This window comes from Idiotropiscis lumnitzeri, chromosome 5 (genome assembly GCF_059441095.1).
Source record: "Idiotropiscis lumnitzeri isolate Australia: NSW breed Sydney's pygmy pipehorse chromosome 5, RoL_Ilum_1.0, whole genome shotgun sequence".
NCBI lineage: Eukaryota > Metazoa > Chordata > Actinopteri > Syngnathiformes > Syngnathidae > Idiotropiscis > Idiotropiscis lumnitzeri.
In genome coordinates, this window is record NC_142395.1 from 2,572,225 (window position 1) to 2,586,503 (window position 14,279).

Below are 14,279 nucleotides of genomic sequence, written 5' to 3' on the forward strand. Positions count from 1 at the left end.
CCATCTCACACAACAACAGCCGGGTGGCCTTGATCGAAGTCCGGGACCCTTCGCGTCTGCACACTCAGTTCTCCGACGTGCGGCTCATCCTGCACAAAACATCTGCCACCCATGCATTTCACACAACCTGGCCTGACCTTTTCTCATGCATTGATTTAAAGCCCAATCAGTATATATCTTTATTGCATTAAACTGAATACATGTCACTTGTAGTCAAGCTTATAAAATCCTTTACGCCGATAGATTGGTATTATATATATATTATAGCCGATCGACCCTCATAGTCCTAGATTGTAATTGGATACTGACTATATTGTGATTCTAATAAATATCTTTGTATCACCAGCTTTTTTCCCGTGTCTGCGTTTGGAGAGTCCTGCTCAATCCTCCAGCAGAGCATAACATTCACAGGGCACACCGGACGGCGTACCAGCAGGTAAAAGTCGAAGTAATTGAATAAATACAAAAATAATGGCTGGCGAATAAAAAAATAATAAGTTTTAATAATAATTTGTTTTTTTTTTATATAACATGAATTTCACTCTCTTTCTCTCTACCCGTATATATATATATATATATATATATACGGACCTTCCCAAATGCAAAGCCCTGGATGTCCAGCAGGGTTCGCGCTCTCCTCAAGGCCCGGGACGCTGCCTTCAGGTCAGGCGACAAAGCCCAGTACAGGGTGGCCCGTGCTGACCTGAGCAAAGGCATCAAGCTAGCCAAGGCAATCTACAAGGGGAGGCTGGAGGCCCACCTTGCCAGTAACAGACCACGGGAGGTGTGGCAGGGTCTACGGAGCATCACCAACTTCCGTGGCGGCAGCACGACCTCTGTAGACCCGAGTGCATCGCTGGCAGAGGAGCTTAACTGCTTCTTCGCTCGCTTTGACTCGCCCCAACCGTCACACCCCCGCACTTCATGCTCCAACTCCCCCCCACTCATCGTAGAGGAACACGATGTGAGGCGCGCGCTCCTGGCGGTTAACCCCAGAAAAGCTACTGGACCCGACGGAATACCAGGCAAGGTCCTCAGAGCATGTGCCCACCAACTGGCACATGTTTTCTGCAGGATCTTCAACCGCTCCCTGGCTCAAGCAGTCATCCCCTCCTGCTTGAAAACTTCCACCATTATTCCTGTCCCCAAAAAGTCACCAGCCGTCCACCTGAATGACTACCGTCCTGTTGCTCTCACACCAGTCATCATGAAGTGCTTCGAGAGGCTGGTTCTCCAGCACATCAGGGACTGCCTTCCTCCCACTCTGGACCCCTACCAGTTTGCATACCGGGCTAACAGATCCACTGAGGACGCCATCGACACTGCTCTGCATGTTGTGCTGGGCCACCTGGAACAACAGCAGAGCTATGCAAGGATGCTCTTTGTGGACTACAGCTCGGCATTCAACACGATCATCCCAGACATTCTCGTCGCCAAACTGGACATTCTCGGCCTCCCTGCCCTCACACGCATCTGGATTAAGGACTTTCTGACCAACAGACCCCAGACTGTGTTGCTCGGCCCCTACACGTCCTCCACCCGCATGCTGAGCACCGGTTCCCCTCAAGGATGCGTGCTGAGCCCTCTCCTGTACGCCCTCTACACCTACGACTGCAGCCCGGCCCACGGCGACAACACCATCGTCAAGTTTGCTGACGACACGACAGTGGTCGGTCTGATCTCGGAAGGTGACGAGACAGCCTACAGAGAGGAGGTAAAGAGACTGACAGCTTGGTGCAAGGACAACAGACTGCACCTTAACACTGCAAAAACAAAGGAGATTGTCGTCGACTTCAGGAGGAACAAGACGGTGCCGCCCCCCCTCTGCATCGAAGGCGTGTGTGTGGAGAGGGTCCACACGTTCAAGTTCCTGGGAGTACAGATCTCCGACGACCTTTCTTGGACTCACAACACCACAGCAGTGGTAAAGAAGGTCCGCCAGCGTCTGCACTTCCTGAGAGTCCTCAGGAAATTCAACCTGGACAGGAAGCTGCTGCTAGCCTTCTACCACTCGTCCATCGAGAGCCTGCTGACGTACTGTGTCTCCACCTGGTACAGCGGCTGCACTGAGGCGGACAGAGTGAGGCTCCAGAGGACAGTCAAAACAGCGCAAAGGATTATTGGCTGCCCTCTCCCCTCACTGTCGGACATCTACACCGACCGCCCGGTGCCTCAGAAGGGCTCTCAACATCGTCAAAGACAATACCCACCCAAACTCACACCTGTTCGACCTGATGCCCTCTGGCAGGCGCTACAGATGCATCAAATCGAGGACCAATAGACTGAGAAACAGTTTCTTTCCGAGAGCCATCTCCATTCTGAAATCTCACACACACACGAGAACACCCTTACCTTGCAGAACAGCATTGTGATGTTTTTTTATATACACTATTCAGTACTAAATTCCATTGCACTCTCTTATTTATTTATCTAATTTATATATTTGTCTGTATTATTGTTGTATTGCACTGGAGAGGGGAGCCCTCTAATCTCGTTGCAGACTTGAGTACAATGACAATAAAGGGATTTCTAATTTCTAATATATATATATTATATATATATATATATATATATATATATATATAATATATATATAATATATATATATATATATATTATATATATTATATATATTATATATTATATATATATATATATATATATATATATAATATATATTATATATTATATATAATATATATTATATATATTATATATATATATATAATATATTTAATATATATAATATCTATATATTATAATATATATAATATATATATATATATATATAATATATATATTATTAATATATACAATATTTAAGCATTTTTGAAGGTGCGCCGATACTTCGCGGATTTTCAGTTTTCGCGGGTGGTCTCGGGCCCCATTAACCGCGATAACCGGGGGTTCACTGTATTGGTCAAAAGTTGAGATTTCTTTGGCATTTTATTTTGAAATGCCATATCAGATTTGGATGAAAGTACTTTGGTTGGATACCTGTGGTGATCTATTGTTCCCCAGCACTGGTCTCGTTGCGGGATAAGGAAAACTTAATTTGTAATTATTTTTCTTAAATCAGTTGTAATGCAGCCATTGATGCACATTTAACATTAATATCTCTTTCCATCTCAATTCATAACATTTCATGGTGTAATTCGGAGACAGTTTGCATCCGCCTGGGTGAACAAAGAAGTGTAATAACATTATTTAAATCCAAACCACTGACGTGCATACATGACTTTGTGAGCTTTTATTTTGAAGGTGGCCAACGGCAAGCGCTTTCGGCGCATTACCGTAATGCACAGTATTAGAAATAACAGTGGCGGCTGGCTTGACTTCGTCTTTGTGAGAGGAGGCTGTGCAGATTGCGACATCCGCAAACGGTGTAGGTGGAGACTAGGTTTATGTTAGGAAGTCAGTGTTGAATGACACTATCATAGGACAGTCTGAAGCACAATACCAATTTAACTTCCCCATGGCACGTTCTCCATGAACAGACCAGAACTTGTTCTAATGCTTCGTAACATTTGGTAAGGACTCCGTTCGAAAGCTGGTCCACGGTGACACATTTCATTCCCAACAACGAACTTGTTACTTTTGCAGTTGAGGGTCACAAGTGGGGAAAACAACGCGTGGCTTTCTAGAATGGAATCACAACATTTGCTCGCGGAAATTGGCGATGCAACAAGCAGAAATTATGGATGCTGGTCGGGGAGAGAACGCCGGGACCCGACGAGGCGGGCAGTACCGATCAAATGTCGTTCGGGCGGTGTCAGTGGACAAACAGGTGACCCTATCTATGTTTAATTTCAAATTAGTCACGAGTCGGGAAAAAACGAGTACTGCGGCCTTGACCCGTAAACGTTTATATATGACGTGTCGTTTTGTCCAATTTAAACACATTAAGTCAACTACGTGCTACCACAAACGTTTCTCATGACTGTTTTCGAACACCGCTGCTGCATTTAGACAGATGTGGCATTGCCAATATTTTCTTGATGGCAGTTGAGTAGAAGTAAAACGACAAAAAAACACGTTGATTGAGAGTGCGTAAAAGTTAGTAGAATGGTCAATTTTGATATTCGTTCTTTCGTTAGGGACCGTCCACAAGTTACTACGGTCAAATATGTGGGACAATTCATAAATCAAATACTGTATGTTTTTTCATTCGGAATTCAGCAGTACCCGGAAATGGTAGACCAGTACTTACAACTGCTGAAAATGTGTTGATACCTCTCATTAGGGAGAAATAGGCATTGAAGTCACAATAAGAGTCATGAATTAACAACATTATCCACCAGAAATTAATTAAAACCTTTTTCTCATTCTTTTTGCTTTAGTACATGATAGCATATCTAATTTTGGAGAAGTAGAAGCCATTTTAAGGCTGAACACGGTCATAAATTGACAGAACTATTCATCAAAAATCGAGGAAAACATATTTTCTCATTCTGATTTGTGTAGCAGATGGCAAACAGCTCACTAATTACTCCAGCTCAGTGTCATCATAGCTGTAATTTTTGAGAAATTCACTCACGTTCACTGAAAAGATTTGTTCTTTTTAACGAATCGTTTGCAAGCTATACAACACTAATCTGCAGCAATGTCAAAGAAAAGTCATCAATGAGTGTCTGGTGTTTGATCAAGAATGGGCACCTAAATACTTTTTACTGTAGTCTGGTCAAATGATGTCTTTTTTTTTTGCCTAGTAACCGTTGCAGTTTGAAAAGAATACGTCACTCGCCACTTTTCGAGTTATACCTCAAATTTGCTCTGAGAATTGCCACAACAAAATTACTACCAGACATCAATGCACTGCAAAAAAATGGGTGATTGATAAAACTGTCCCAGCTAATGTCACGATCCGTCTGTTGTTGTTGCAGCTGAGTGGGCGTGTTCCGACGGCGCTCGTTCCTGTCATGTGTGACCCGGCCGCGAGCGAGACGCGCTCACGAGCCACGCAGCTGCGACGAATGAAGACTCTGATTACTGACTATTTAAGCCACCGTCGCGGACATGTCCGCGTCGGATTATTATCCCACGTTGCTCATGCTCATGTACCTTGCTCTAGTTCTTGCCTCGATTTACTCCGTGTATAGTCTTTGCGTGTTTTGTGTTGTTCTTTATTTCCAGCTATTTTTCGGCTCGCTTTTTGTTCTTGTTCTCGCTTTTGGATTTATCTTATCCCTTTTGTGGTAAGCCATTGTTCGTTTTTGGTTTCCTTGCTTTGCAAGCGCTTTCTGTTATTTCGTTATTGCTTTCCTGGTGTGACTGTGTCCACCAGCGTTTTTCGTTTCCGTCAATTCCGACGGCTGTAATTATAGATACTCCTAATATTATACGAAATTGATGAGAATATTCCCTATAGTGATTCTTTGATTGTTGCCTGACGGTGTGGGGGCAAAGACTTGGCGCTTTCTTTACTGAAAACCGCGCGGAGATCATGATAAATTGGCGGTACGTTATCGAGGTTGACTTCTTTTACCGGGGCTGCCCTGACCTGTAGGCCCTCCTCGGCGGAACGTAAACAGTGAGCGTAGCAGAATGAGCTCCAGTTCTGAATCGAGAGCCGACCCCAGTCGATGACCGGGTTATGCGCTTTCAACCACGGAATGCCGAGAACGACCGGGGCTGCCCTAGACGGCATCACAAAGAAGGAGCATTTCTCTATGTGGTTGCCGGAAAGTTTCAGAGTCAGCGGTTCGGTTAGGCGTCATATGTCGGCTAGGAGACGACCATCGAGGTCACTCAACTTCTCGGACCTATCTAGCTCGGTAACCGTGCAACCGAGCTTAGAAACTAACCCGGCGTCTATAAAACAGTCATCTGCCCCTGAGTCGATCAGCGCGCAGATCTTGATGGAGGTGTTCATTGCTATGATCTCTCCCTCCACCTCCAGTCTCAGAATGTTCCCGGCATTAGCCTGATCTTTCGCCGGGAGGTCTGGCTGCTCCTCTCTGGAGTTGGTGGTCGCGGAAGGGTTGACCGCGGACTCACAGTGTTCCGTGCGACGAGGAGGTGACTCTCGGCGGATGGATCGTTGTGGGCAGGTCGATACTCGATGACCCTGGAGACCGCAGTAGAAGCATGCTCCTGACCCGCGCCGTCGCTCTCGCTCGCGGGAATCCAGACGGCTGGCTCCCAGCTGCATGGGCTCGTCGGCTGGTGGAGGCTCGGGGACCCGGAAGCGTGGTGGCTCGGTGCGACGCTGCTCCAACCCTCGTTCTCGGTGGCGCTCTCGCAGGCATTTGTCGAGACGGATGGCCAGGGTGATGAGCTCCTCCAGCGTCTCGGCGTCGTCTCGCATAGCCAGCTCGTCCTTCAGGGCGGGACTCAGACCTCTCCGGAACACGGTTCGCAGGGCGCAGTCGTCGAATCCACTCTCGGCGGCCCGGATGCGGAAGGCGATGGAGTAGTCAGCGACAGACCGGGAACCCTGGGTGCAGTCCAATAACTCCGCTCCTGCCTCTTTTCCCCGAATCGGGTGATGGAACACCCTCTGGAACTCCGTTAAGAACATGGAAAACGAGGAGCGGATTTCCGGACGCGCGTTGCTCACGGCCATGGCCCAAGCACTTGCTTGACCAGTCAGGAGGCTCATCATAAACGCTACTCTTGAACTCTCATGAGCATAAGTAAGGGGCTGCTGATCAAAGATCAGCCGGCAGTGGTGGATAAACGGACCGCAGAGGCCTGGCTCTCCGCCATAGCGGTTGGGATGGGGCAAACTGGGCTCTTTGAACGGGTAACCCGGAACCTGTGGTCTGGACGGGGAAGCGACCGGGTTGGGAGCCGGAGTGACAGGGGCAACCAAGGTGCTCAAATGAGCATCTAGGCTAGTGAACCTATGCGCCAGTTGGCCGACCGCATCGCGCAAAGTTGCGAGTTCGGTCGCCTGCTGGCCTACCAGGCGTCCTTGACTGGTCAACGCTTTGAAAATTTTCTCTGTGTCAGCGGAATCCATGGTCGGATTATTCTGTCAGGGCCGCTTTCCGAAAGTGGATTCTTAATGCGCTGACACGAGAAATGATGTTGATCAAAGTATTTATTGTGACCGTCAGGCAACAATCAAAGAATCACTATAGGGAATATTCTCTTATCAATTTCGTATAATATTAGGAGTATCTATAATTACAGCCGTCGGAATTGACGGAAACGAAAAACGCTGGTGGACACAGTCACACCAGGAAAGCAATAACGAAATAACAGAAAGCGCTTGCAAAGCAAGGAAACCGAAAACGAACAATGGCTTACCACAAAAGGGATAAGATAAATCCAAAAGCGAGAACAAGAACAAAAAGCGAGCCGAAAAATAGCTGGAAATAAAGAACAACACAAAACACTCAAAGACTATACACGGAGTAAATCGAGGCAAGAACTAGAGCAAGGTACATGAGCATGAGCAACGTGGGATAATAATCCGACGCGGACATGTCCGCACGGTGGCTTAAATAGTCAGTAATCAGAGTCTTCATTCGTCGCAGCTGCGTGGCTCGTGAGCGCATCTCGCTCGCGACCGGGTCACACACGACAGGAACGTGCGCCGTCGGAACACGCCCACTCAGCTGCAACAACAACAGACGGATCGTGACAGCTAAAAGGTTTTTTAATACTTAAATATTTTTCTTTTTGTTTGATATGTACTGTCACAAAGAAGAAAACAATTCACCCTCCCGCCACCAATATTTTTAACATTTCATACTAATGTACAATTTCTTTGTATATTGATGTTAGATTATGTATGTATTAGGGCTGGGCGATATGACCTAAAATCAATATCGCGACAAATTGGGCAATTTTACCTCAATAACGATAAATGTGCGATAAATTCCCCCTGAGGACCAAAATTAAAATAAATGCAGGAAATGCATATCAACTGTTTTTTTTATTGACCAACTGGTACACATTACTTTCAATGAAAAATAAAAGTACAAAAATCATTTGAATAACTTGCATGACTTGAACAATGTCACAAAGAACAGGAGAAAAAGGGTACCTCTCACAAAATCTTTTTCTGCAAATATATTGTGCTGAGATGCTGTAATGCCATTTGCATAGGCCTAGATTTGTGTTAAGGTATCTTGTAAACAATATAAATAATGCCATGTGCAAAGGAGCTAGTCGCCTGTAAACAAAATGCTAAATAAAATGAAAAAAATGTCAATGGAATGCCAATGCCAAATAAACAAGTGTGCTTCATCAGGAAAATGTGCACTCTTGAGTACTCTGGTGCGCGGTCGCCACTTGTTGTCTATGTACTGCACATTCAGGCTCAAACAGGGATGCATGTTGCGACTCGACCACAAGTCGGATGTGGATGCAAAATGCTCGACATGTCTCCGCTCCCGTCCCGATGTTGTCCATATGGGGAAGTGCTGTTTGCGACAAATATTTTTGTACCTCTTGTCGGCTACGCTCATGAGGCGTTTAAATCCTGTGCGCTCCACTGTAACTAGAGGAGCTCTATCTTTAGCAATGTGCTAGGCTATCGCGTCCACCTCTGAGACGTTCTCTCGTATGGTGTCGCCTCCGTTATGGGCTGTTGTCACTTGTCGAACCTTGCTTCTCACTTTGAACTTTTAGCACAAGCTCCAAGTCAACAGCATGGTTGTGTTGTGGGTGGTGAAACAGAAAAGGTTGAACGCGCTGTTACAGGTGCTTACGACGCACTTTGCAGTTCGTGTTCTTTTGCTCAAACATCGTCTTTATGGAACCCAAAACATTTCCAAACGACAGATGTCGAATTTCTTTTCGGGACAAGCGCGACAGGAACAATTTCAACTAACGTTACTTTGTCTGCAGCCGTGTCAGCCGCTTCAGGATTTTAATCGCCAGCAACGAACGCGTCTTCTGTTTACATTCTTCTACAGCGCATGAGTCACGTGACTAGATGCGCTGTAGCCGCCTTAAAGAGGCATTCACATCGCCGCAGACAGAAAAGACTTTTCTTTTTCTTTTTTTTTAGACACCGAATTTACCGACAAGGGCAAAATTATGTCGGTCACTGTAATACATTTCGGTAACGGTAAATTTTCGGTTTATCGCCCAGCCCTAGTATGTATTATATAAAATGTCCCTAAGCAAAGCTAAATTGGTTAGAAATATAATTTTGAGAACTATTATTGTGAGGATCTCGAAACTCAGTACTCTGTGGTGCAAATATTGATGAGATGATAAATACTTACTATACGTTTGACATCGAACCTCTTCGTCATGATGACGTAACCCGTTTCCACGTTTCCTGAGACAGTCTGCTAAATTGCTCACGTAGCAGTCGTCTATGTTTTGATACGTAATGGTTGCAATACAACATTTTTGTTCATAGCTGCTGGCTGGAACCCAAACGCAGTTTGAGTCAGGCTTCTGTTTAAAGTCGAGCGTACACCGAAGCACTTATTAATCTTTAATTCATTTTAGCGATTAGCACGCTTACCGCCTCCTCGTTCGCCTCCTCGTTTAGAACGCTACTTGTTAGTGGGGTCGTTTATTTGTCATCACGCAGCTCGTTGCTGATGCTGTCCACGGACTTAGATATATTATAAATAAAGATCATACTGCAGCGGCGCAAGATAGCTTGGCGGCTAGTATTCAAGTAGCAGTGAAAGAAATTACTTCCGGGACAACGAGCGATAGGGCGCCGTTTATTTATTTTTTTTAAAAATCAATACTGCATGAGCTGCTGCGTGAACTAGGGGCACGATCAGCAGCTTTGACGATCTCAAAATCGCGTTGTCTGATATTGCAATTTCGGTCCCAAAACCATACATCGTTCAGCTGTACTATGGCGGGAAAAAAGCATGTTTCCCAGGTCAACACGCGCCCCCCTCAGCATCGCACTGCACCCCACCAGCGGGGCACGCCCCACTATTTGAGAAGCAATGGGTTAGGTCAAGACCTCGATGAGGACAACAACCATGCAGATGAGCTTCCCTGAGACAGTTTATGCAGTAATACATAGGTTATGCAAACCATTTGTTACAGCAGCTGTCCGGATGGCTTGTCTCAGACCATCTATGACAGAGGTATTCAATTAAAAGTCACAGAGGTCCACGACTAAAATTTCTTCCAATTAAAAGGTCCGAACCAAAGTCCAACTTCCCTTAATGTCTAGCCTATGTTCACATTTTTATATAGTTTCAATATTTAGTCGTTTTCAACAGAGCGCACTATTATACTAAATATTTAGCAATGTTTCCATTAAACACCTTTGCCAGTCAAACAAATATGAGGTGTTTATTTCACATTCAAGAAAATGTGGCTCCAGGAACTTAAGGATGCCACTTCCAGAAAAAAACAGTAAAATATCTCCTGCTGAAATATATCAAGTGCTAAGCATTGAGTTCACACCTTTTACCTTTTATTTCTTAAATCAAAGAGTTATCAGCCTAAAAAAAAACGGAAAGCCTAATTATCCAAGGAAAACAGGTCAACATGTTCAGTACACAATCAATAAAAATGGCTGTCCTCATGAAAAACCTTTTCGAAATGAGCTTTGACACCACCTTTTCATTTGATTTTTTTTTTTTAACTTCTCTTAATGAGAAAAATGAGTTTGTGACTGCCCTGCCAGTGACTTAAATCTGGGTTGAAAAGGAGTCAGGGCCATTGGGATTTGGTAGATTATTTCACACATCTGGGCTTTGTGTTTTCCTTTAATGTTTGTACAACCGCATTTAAGCACTCCTTCACAACTTCCCCATCGCTGAATGTTTTTTTATGTTTCCCCAAAATCCATGATACTCTTAGTGAACATTCGTTTGCCTGCCACTGGGCTGTGAACGAAAATGTAAACATCTGTTATACTGCACTCGAAGTTCGATGTTTTTGTGTGCGCTCACCTCAAACTTCAGCGGATAACTTTGCACAAAAGGGCAGTGCTTTGTTTCGTAGTGGCGCTTCGCAATGTTGCAATGGTTTCGGAGCATAGGATGCACACTGGTTTTGAATCTGCTGCAGCTAGAATGCAACTAAATTTTTTCGTCCATTCATTTAAAACAACACTCATCGACCTTGCTAACTTTTTAGCACGGCATACTGTCAGCAGCACTGTCTTCCGGTCTACTGCGCAATTGGCAGTGGATGGTAAACAAAAGATTTGATTGGCTCAAATCAGTGACGCCTTTTCCATATTAACTAGGATTGCAGTGTCAACGTTTGCGAATGCGCCCTGAAAAAAAATCATCATAGATTGGTCATGGGTCCGGTCCGAACCATCTGTCGGTCCGGATCCGGACCGCGGTCCGCCATTTGGTGATGCCTTATCTATGAGGTAAACATGCTGGATGTGGCGGTCCTTGGCTGGTGTGATGTCACTTGGTCTGCAGTTGTTCGGCCGGTTAGATGTACTGCCAAATTGCCTAAAACGCCTTAGGAGACGGCTTATGGTAGAAAAATGAACATTCAATTCACGGGCAACAGCTCTGGAAGGCCCAGCTCTGCCAAAGCATTGAACATGTTTACCTGCTTAAGGTCCCCCCACTGAAGTATTAGGAAAACATGATGGAGGATTTGTTCACATAAAGTACATTTGTTTTTGAAGTCCACTGGAATGTTCAGTTGTATACATAAGTTTAGATACAGGGGCTTAATAATGAAGTATTGCATTTTCAATTAAACTTGTAACTAAATGTTAAAAAGACCTTTTTAAATACCAAATAAGAAGTAATTTCAGAAAATGCCAAGTTAAATCAAAGAATTGAACAACATCCCAAAAAATAAAGCACGAAAAAAATCATTTCTATTTCATATATTCAACAAAGTACAGCAGGTCCTTGAGTAACGAGATACTTGACTTATTCTGTTTTGACTTTACGACACTCGATTCTCATCCGCCATTTCCATATCCATTTTTTTTTTTCAATATGACCTCAGTCTGAACACACACCGTCATTGCTGTCATCTGGAGCCCAAAATGCATTTTGTGTTGTCAAATTGAGAGTGCGGGGGCCTGGGAGAATGAATCTGCAAATTGTGTTGAGTAACAGTGTTGATTGAATTTTTAACTTTAATTGATTTCCCCTTAAAATGTGAAGCATAAAGTGGACATTTCTGGTGATATTAATAATTAAAACACATAGATTGGTTCATGTTTTTCAGAGGCCATGACATGACATCATCCATGTATCCATGAAATGAAATTGAAAAGCCTTGCCTTACCCCAGATACTGTATTTACCGTATTTTCACGACCATAAGGCGCACTTTAAAGTCTCAAATTCCCCCCAAAACAAACAAGGCGCCTTATCAGGCAACGCACCTATTCAATAAACTGAATAACTCTCTCGACTAGTGAGCCTATCGCTTTGGGGCATTGTAGAGTGCATGCTATCACACCCTGAGGGCCAAAGTCTGAGCTACAAATTGAGTGTGACAAATACATTATGTGAATGTCTTTTCGGTGATGGTGCAAGAGAAAGCTGGACAAAAGAGCAGCTGTCCACAATGTTGTAGTTTGTCTTATCATTCATGTTATTGGAAGCAAGAAACATCACAGGTTTAGACAACAGACTCTGCAAAAAAAAAAAAACACTCTGCAAAGCACACCACTCACATCTTTTTAACCTGATAAGGTTATAAGATCCCATAATTCCTCAGTCTGATAATCTCCCAGAATGCCTCAGTCTGATAATCTCCCGAATGGCTCAGTACTGTTTTTGTGTTATTTTTATTTCTTTTGATGATAGGAATGGCATGAGAGATGCATGTTTTGTGTTAATTTTATTTCTTTGTTTCATTATTTGCTTGTATGCTGTTCAGAGATATTTATGGTTTTGATTTGAAACCACGACTCTAAGGAGTGTGGTGACCAGTGACATCCCTCCCCTTACGTAGTCAATTAGATGTTTTGCCATGACATCTCTGATTGATCTGAGCTGAAGCGCTGCTACTAATAGACATTAGCATGCGCGAGCTAGGATGCGCAAGCTAGCATGCGCGAGCTAGCATGCGTGAGCAAGCATGCGCAAGCTAGCATGAGCAAGCTAGCATGCCAACACGCGCCTTGTAGTGCGGTGCGCCCAGTCTAAGTATTACAGAAATAGCACCCTCAACTGGTGTTGTGCCCTTTGATGCAGCACGTCTTTCGGCCGTAAAAATACGGTATACCTCTTACCGAATTGCTGGACACGCTGGACCTCATTTACTTCCCTAAACACTACGTCGTGAGTGACATCGTCCCTTCATCTGTGCATGTGGGTCACTATGTACAAACACAAGACAGACCGAGGTCAAGTTTATAATGTAATGGGAACACTTAAGCGAAAACCACATCATGGCCCCACCACTAAGCAGTGCTGGTAAGTATTGTATCTAATTATTTTTTAATTTTGGTTTGTTGTTTTAATATGACATATAGCGCGTGTATTTAGATATTCATTTAGTGACTAAGGGTGTATTAATCGTTTAATTCCGACTTGCATGGAAATTAAGGTCGCATTGCCAACGTAGGAAGGGAACTCGTTCATTACTTGAGGACTTCATATACGCATTCTCCCGAAGTGAGATACTGGCAAGGGACAAACCCGGAAGTGTGATGTCATTTCAAGAACAATAATAAGGGGCTCCAAGTGGAAAATGTAAAACGGCAGCCAGAAATCCATTCAGAAAGTGATATTTCAAACTTATCTGAGGTAATCCAGGTGTTTGAAGAGGAGGTTGCTAGCATTATGTATATTGGACCATACATGTACGAACCAGATGCTAAGAACGCTAAAAATGTTGTGACCGGACTTGGCGTAGAGATGACATCCATCGAGATTGGAAGAATGGCAAGAAATATAGGCTGCGGTTATTAGCCTTGTGTTTATTGTTAGAAATTAAATGCTGTACCAACTTTTGAGCCAACTTTCGAAGAGAAAACGCACAACGCATTTTCAGGACTATAAGGCGCATCTGTATATAAGCCGCATCAACTCTTTTCGGAAAAACAAAACAAAAAAGCCGAAATACAATCCGCACCAGGATATAAGCCGCAGTTTTCTATGTTGAAAAAAAAAATATTTACTGCATGTACAGAACGATTCTGTACTGTGAATGCACTCAAAGGTACTTGAACAGATTGTCAAAACAGTGCCTTTTAACCAGGCAACAACTTAGTTAATTAAAACAGAACTGACCGATGACGAAAAAAAAAATGATTTAGTTATTTTCTGAACTATAGAGCACCCCTACCGGTGAAAGAAAAATCCACAGAAAAGCCGTACCGTTGTACTAGGGCTGGGCGATAAACCGAAAATTTACCGTTACCGAAATATATTACAGTGACCGAAATAATTTTGCCCT

At 43.9% G+C, this 14,279-nt stretch overlaps 1 protein-coding gene across 12 annotated transcripts in view; it reads left to right on the top strand.

Annotated features, from left to right (window-relative positions):
- The first annotated feature begins 3,312 nt into the window (after positions 1 to 3,312).
- Positions 3,313 to 14,279, top strand: part of tpcn2 (two pore segment channel 2) — a 116,730-nt gene continuing 105,763 nt past the window's right edge. For 9 of the 12 annotated variants that reach the window (XR_015843295.1, XM_088297258.1, XM_088297259.1 and 6 more), the window contains exons 1-2: positions 3,313 to 3,530; positions 3,604 to 3,787. Coding sequence is in view for 8 of the 12 variants with exons in the window: in XM_088297258.1 (XP_088153384.1) it covers positions 3,646 to 3,787 (142 nt within the window). In the remaining 4 variants the exon portion in view is untranslated. The remainder of the gene's footprint in view (positions 3,531 to 3,603; positions 3,788 to 14,279) is intronic. The other 3 variants (XM_088297269.1, XM_088297270.1, XM_088297265.1) reach the window with 1 other exon arrangement.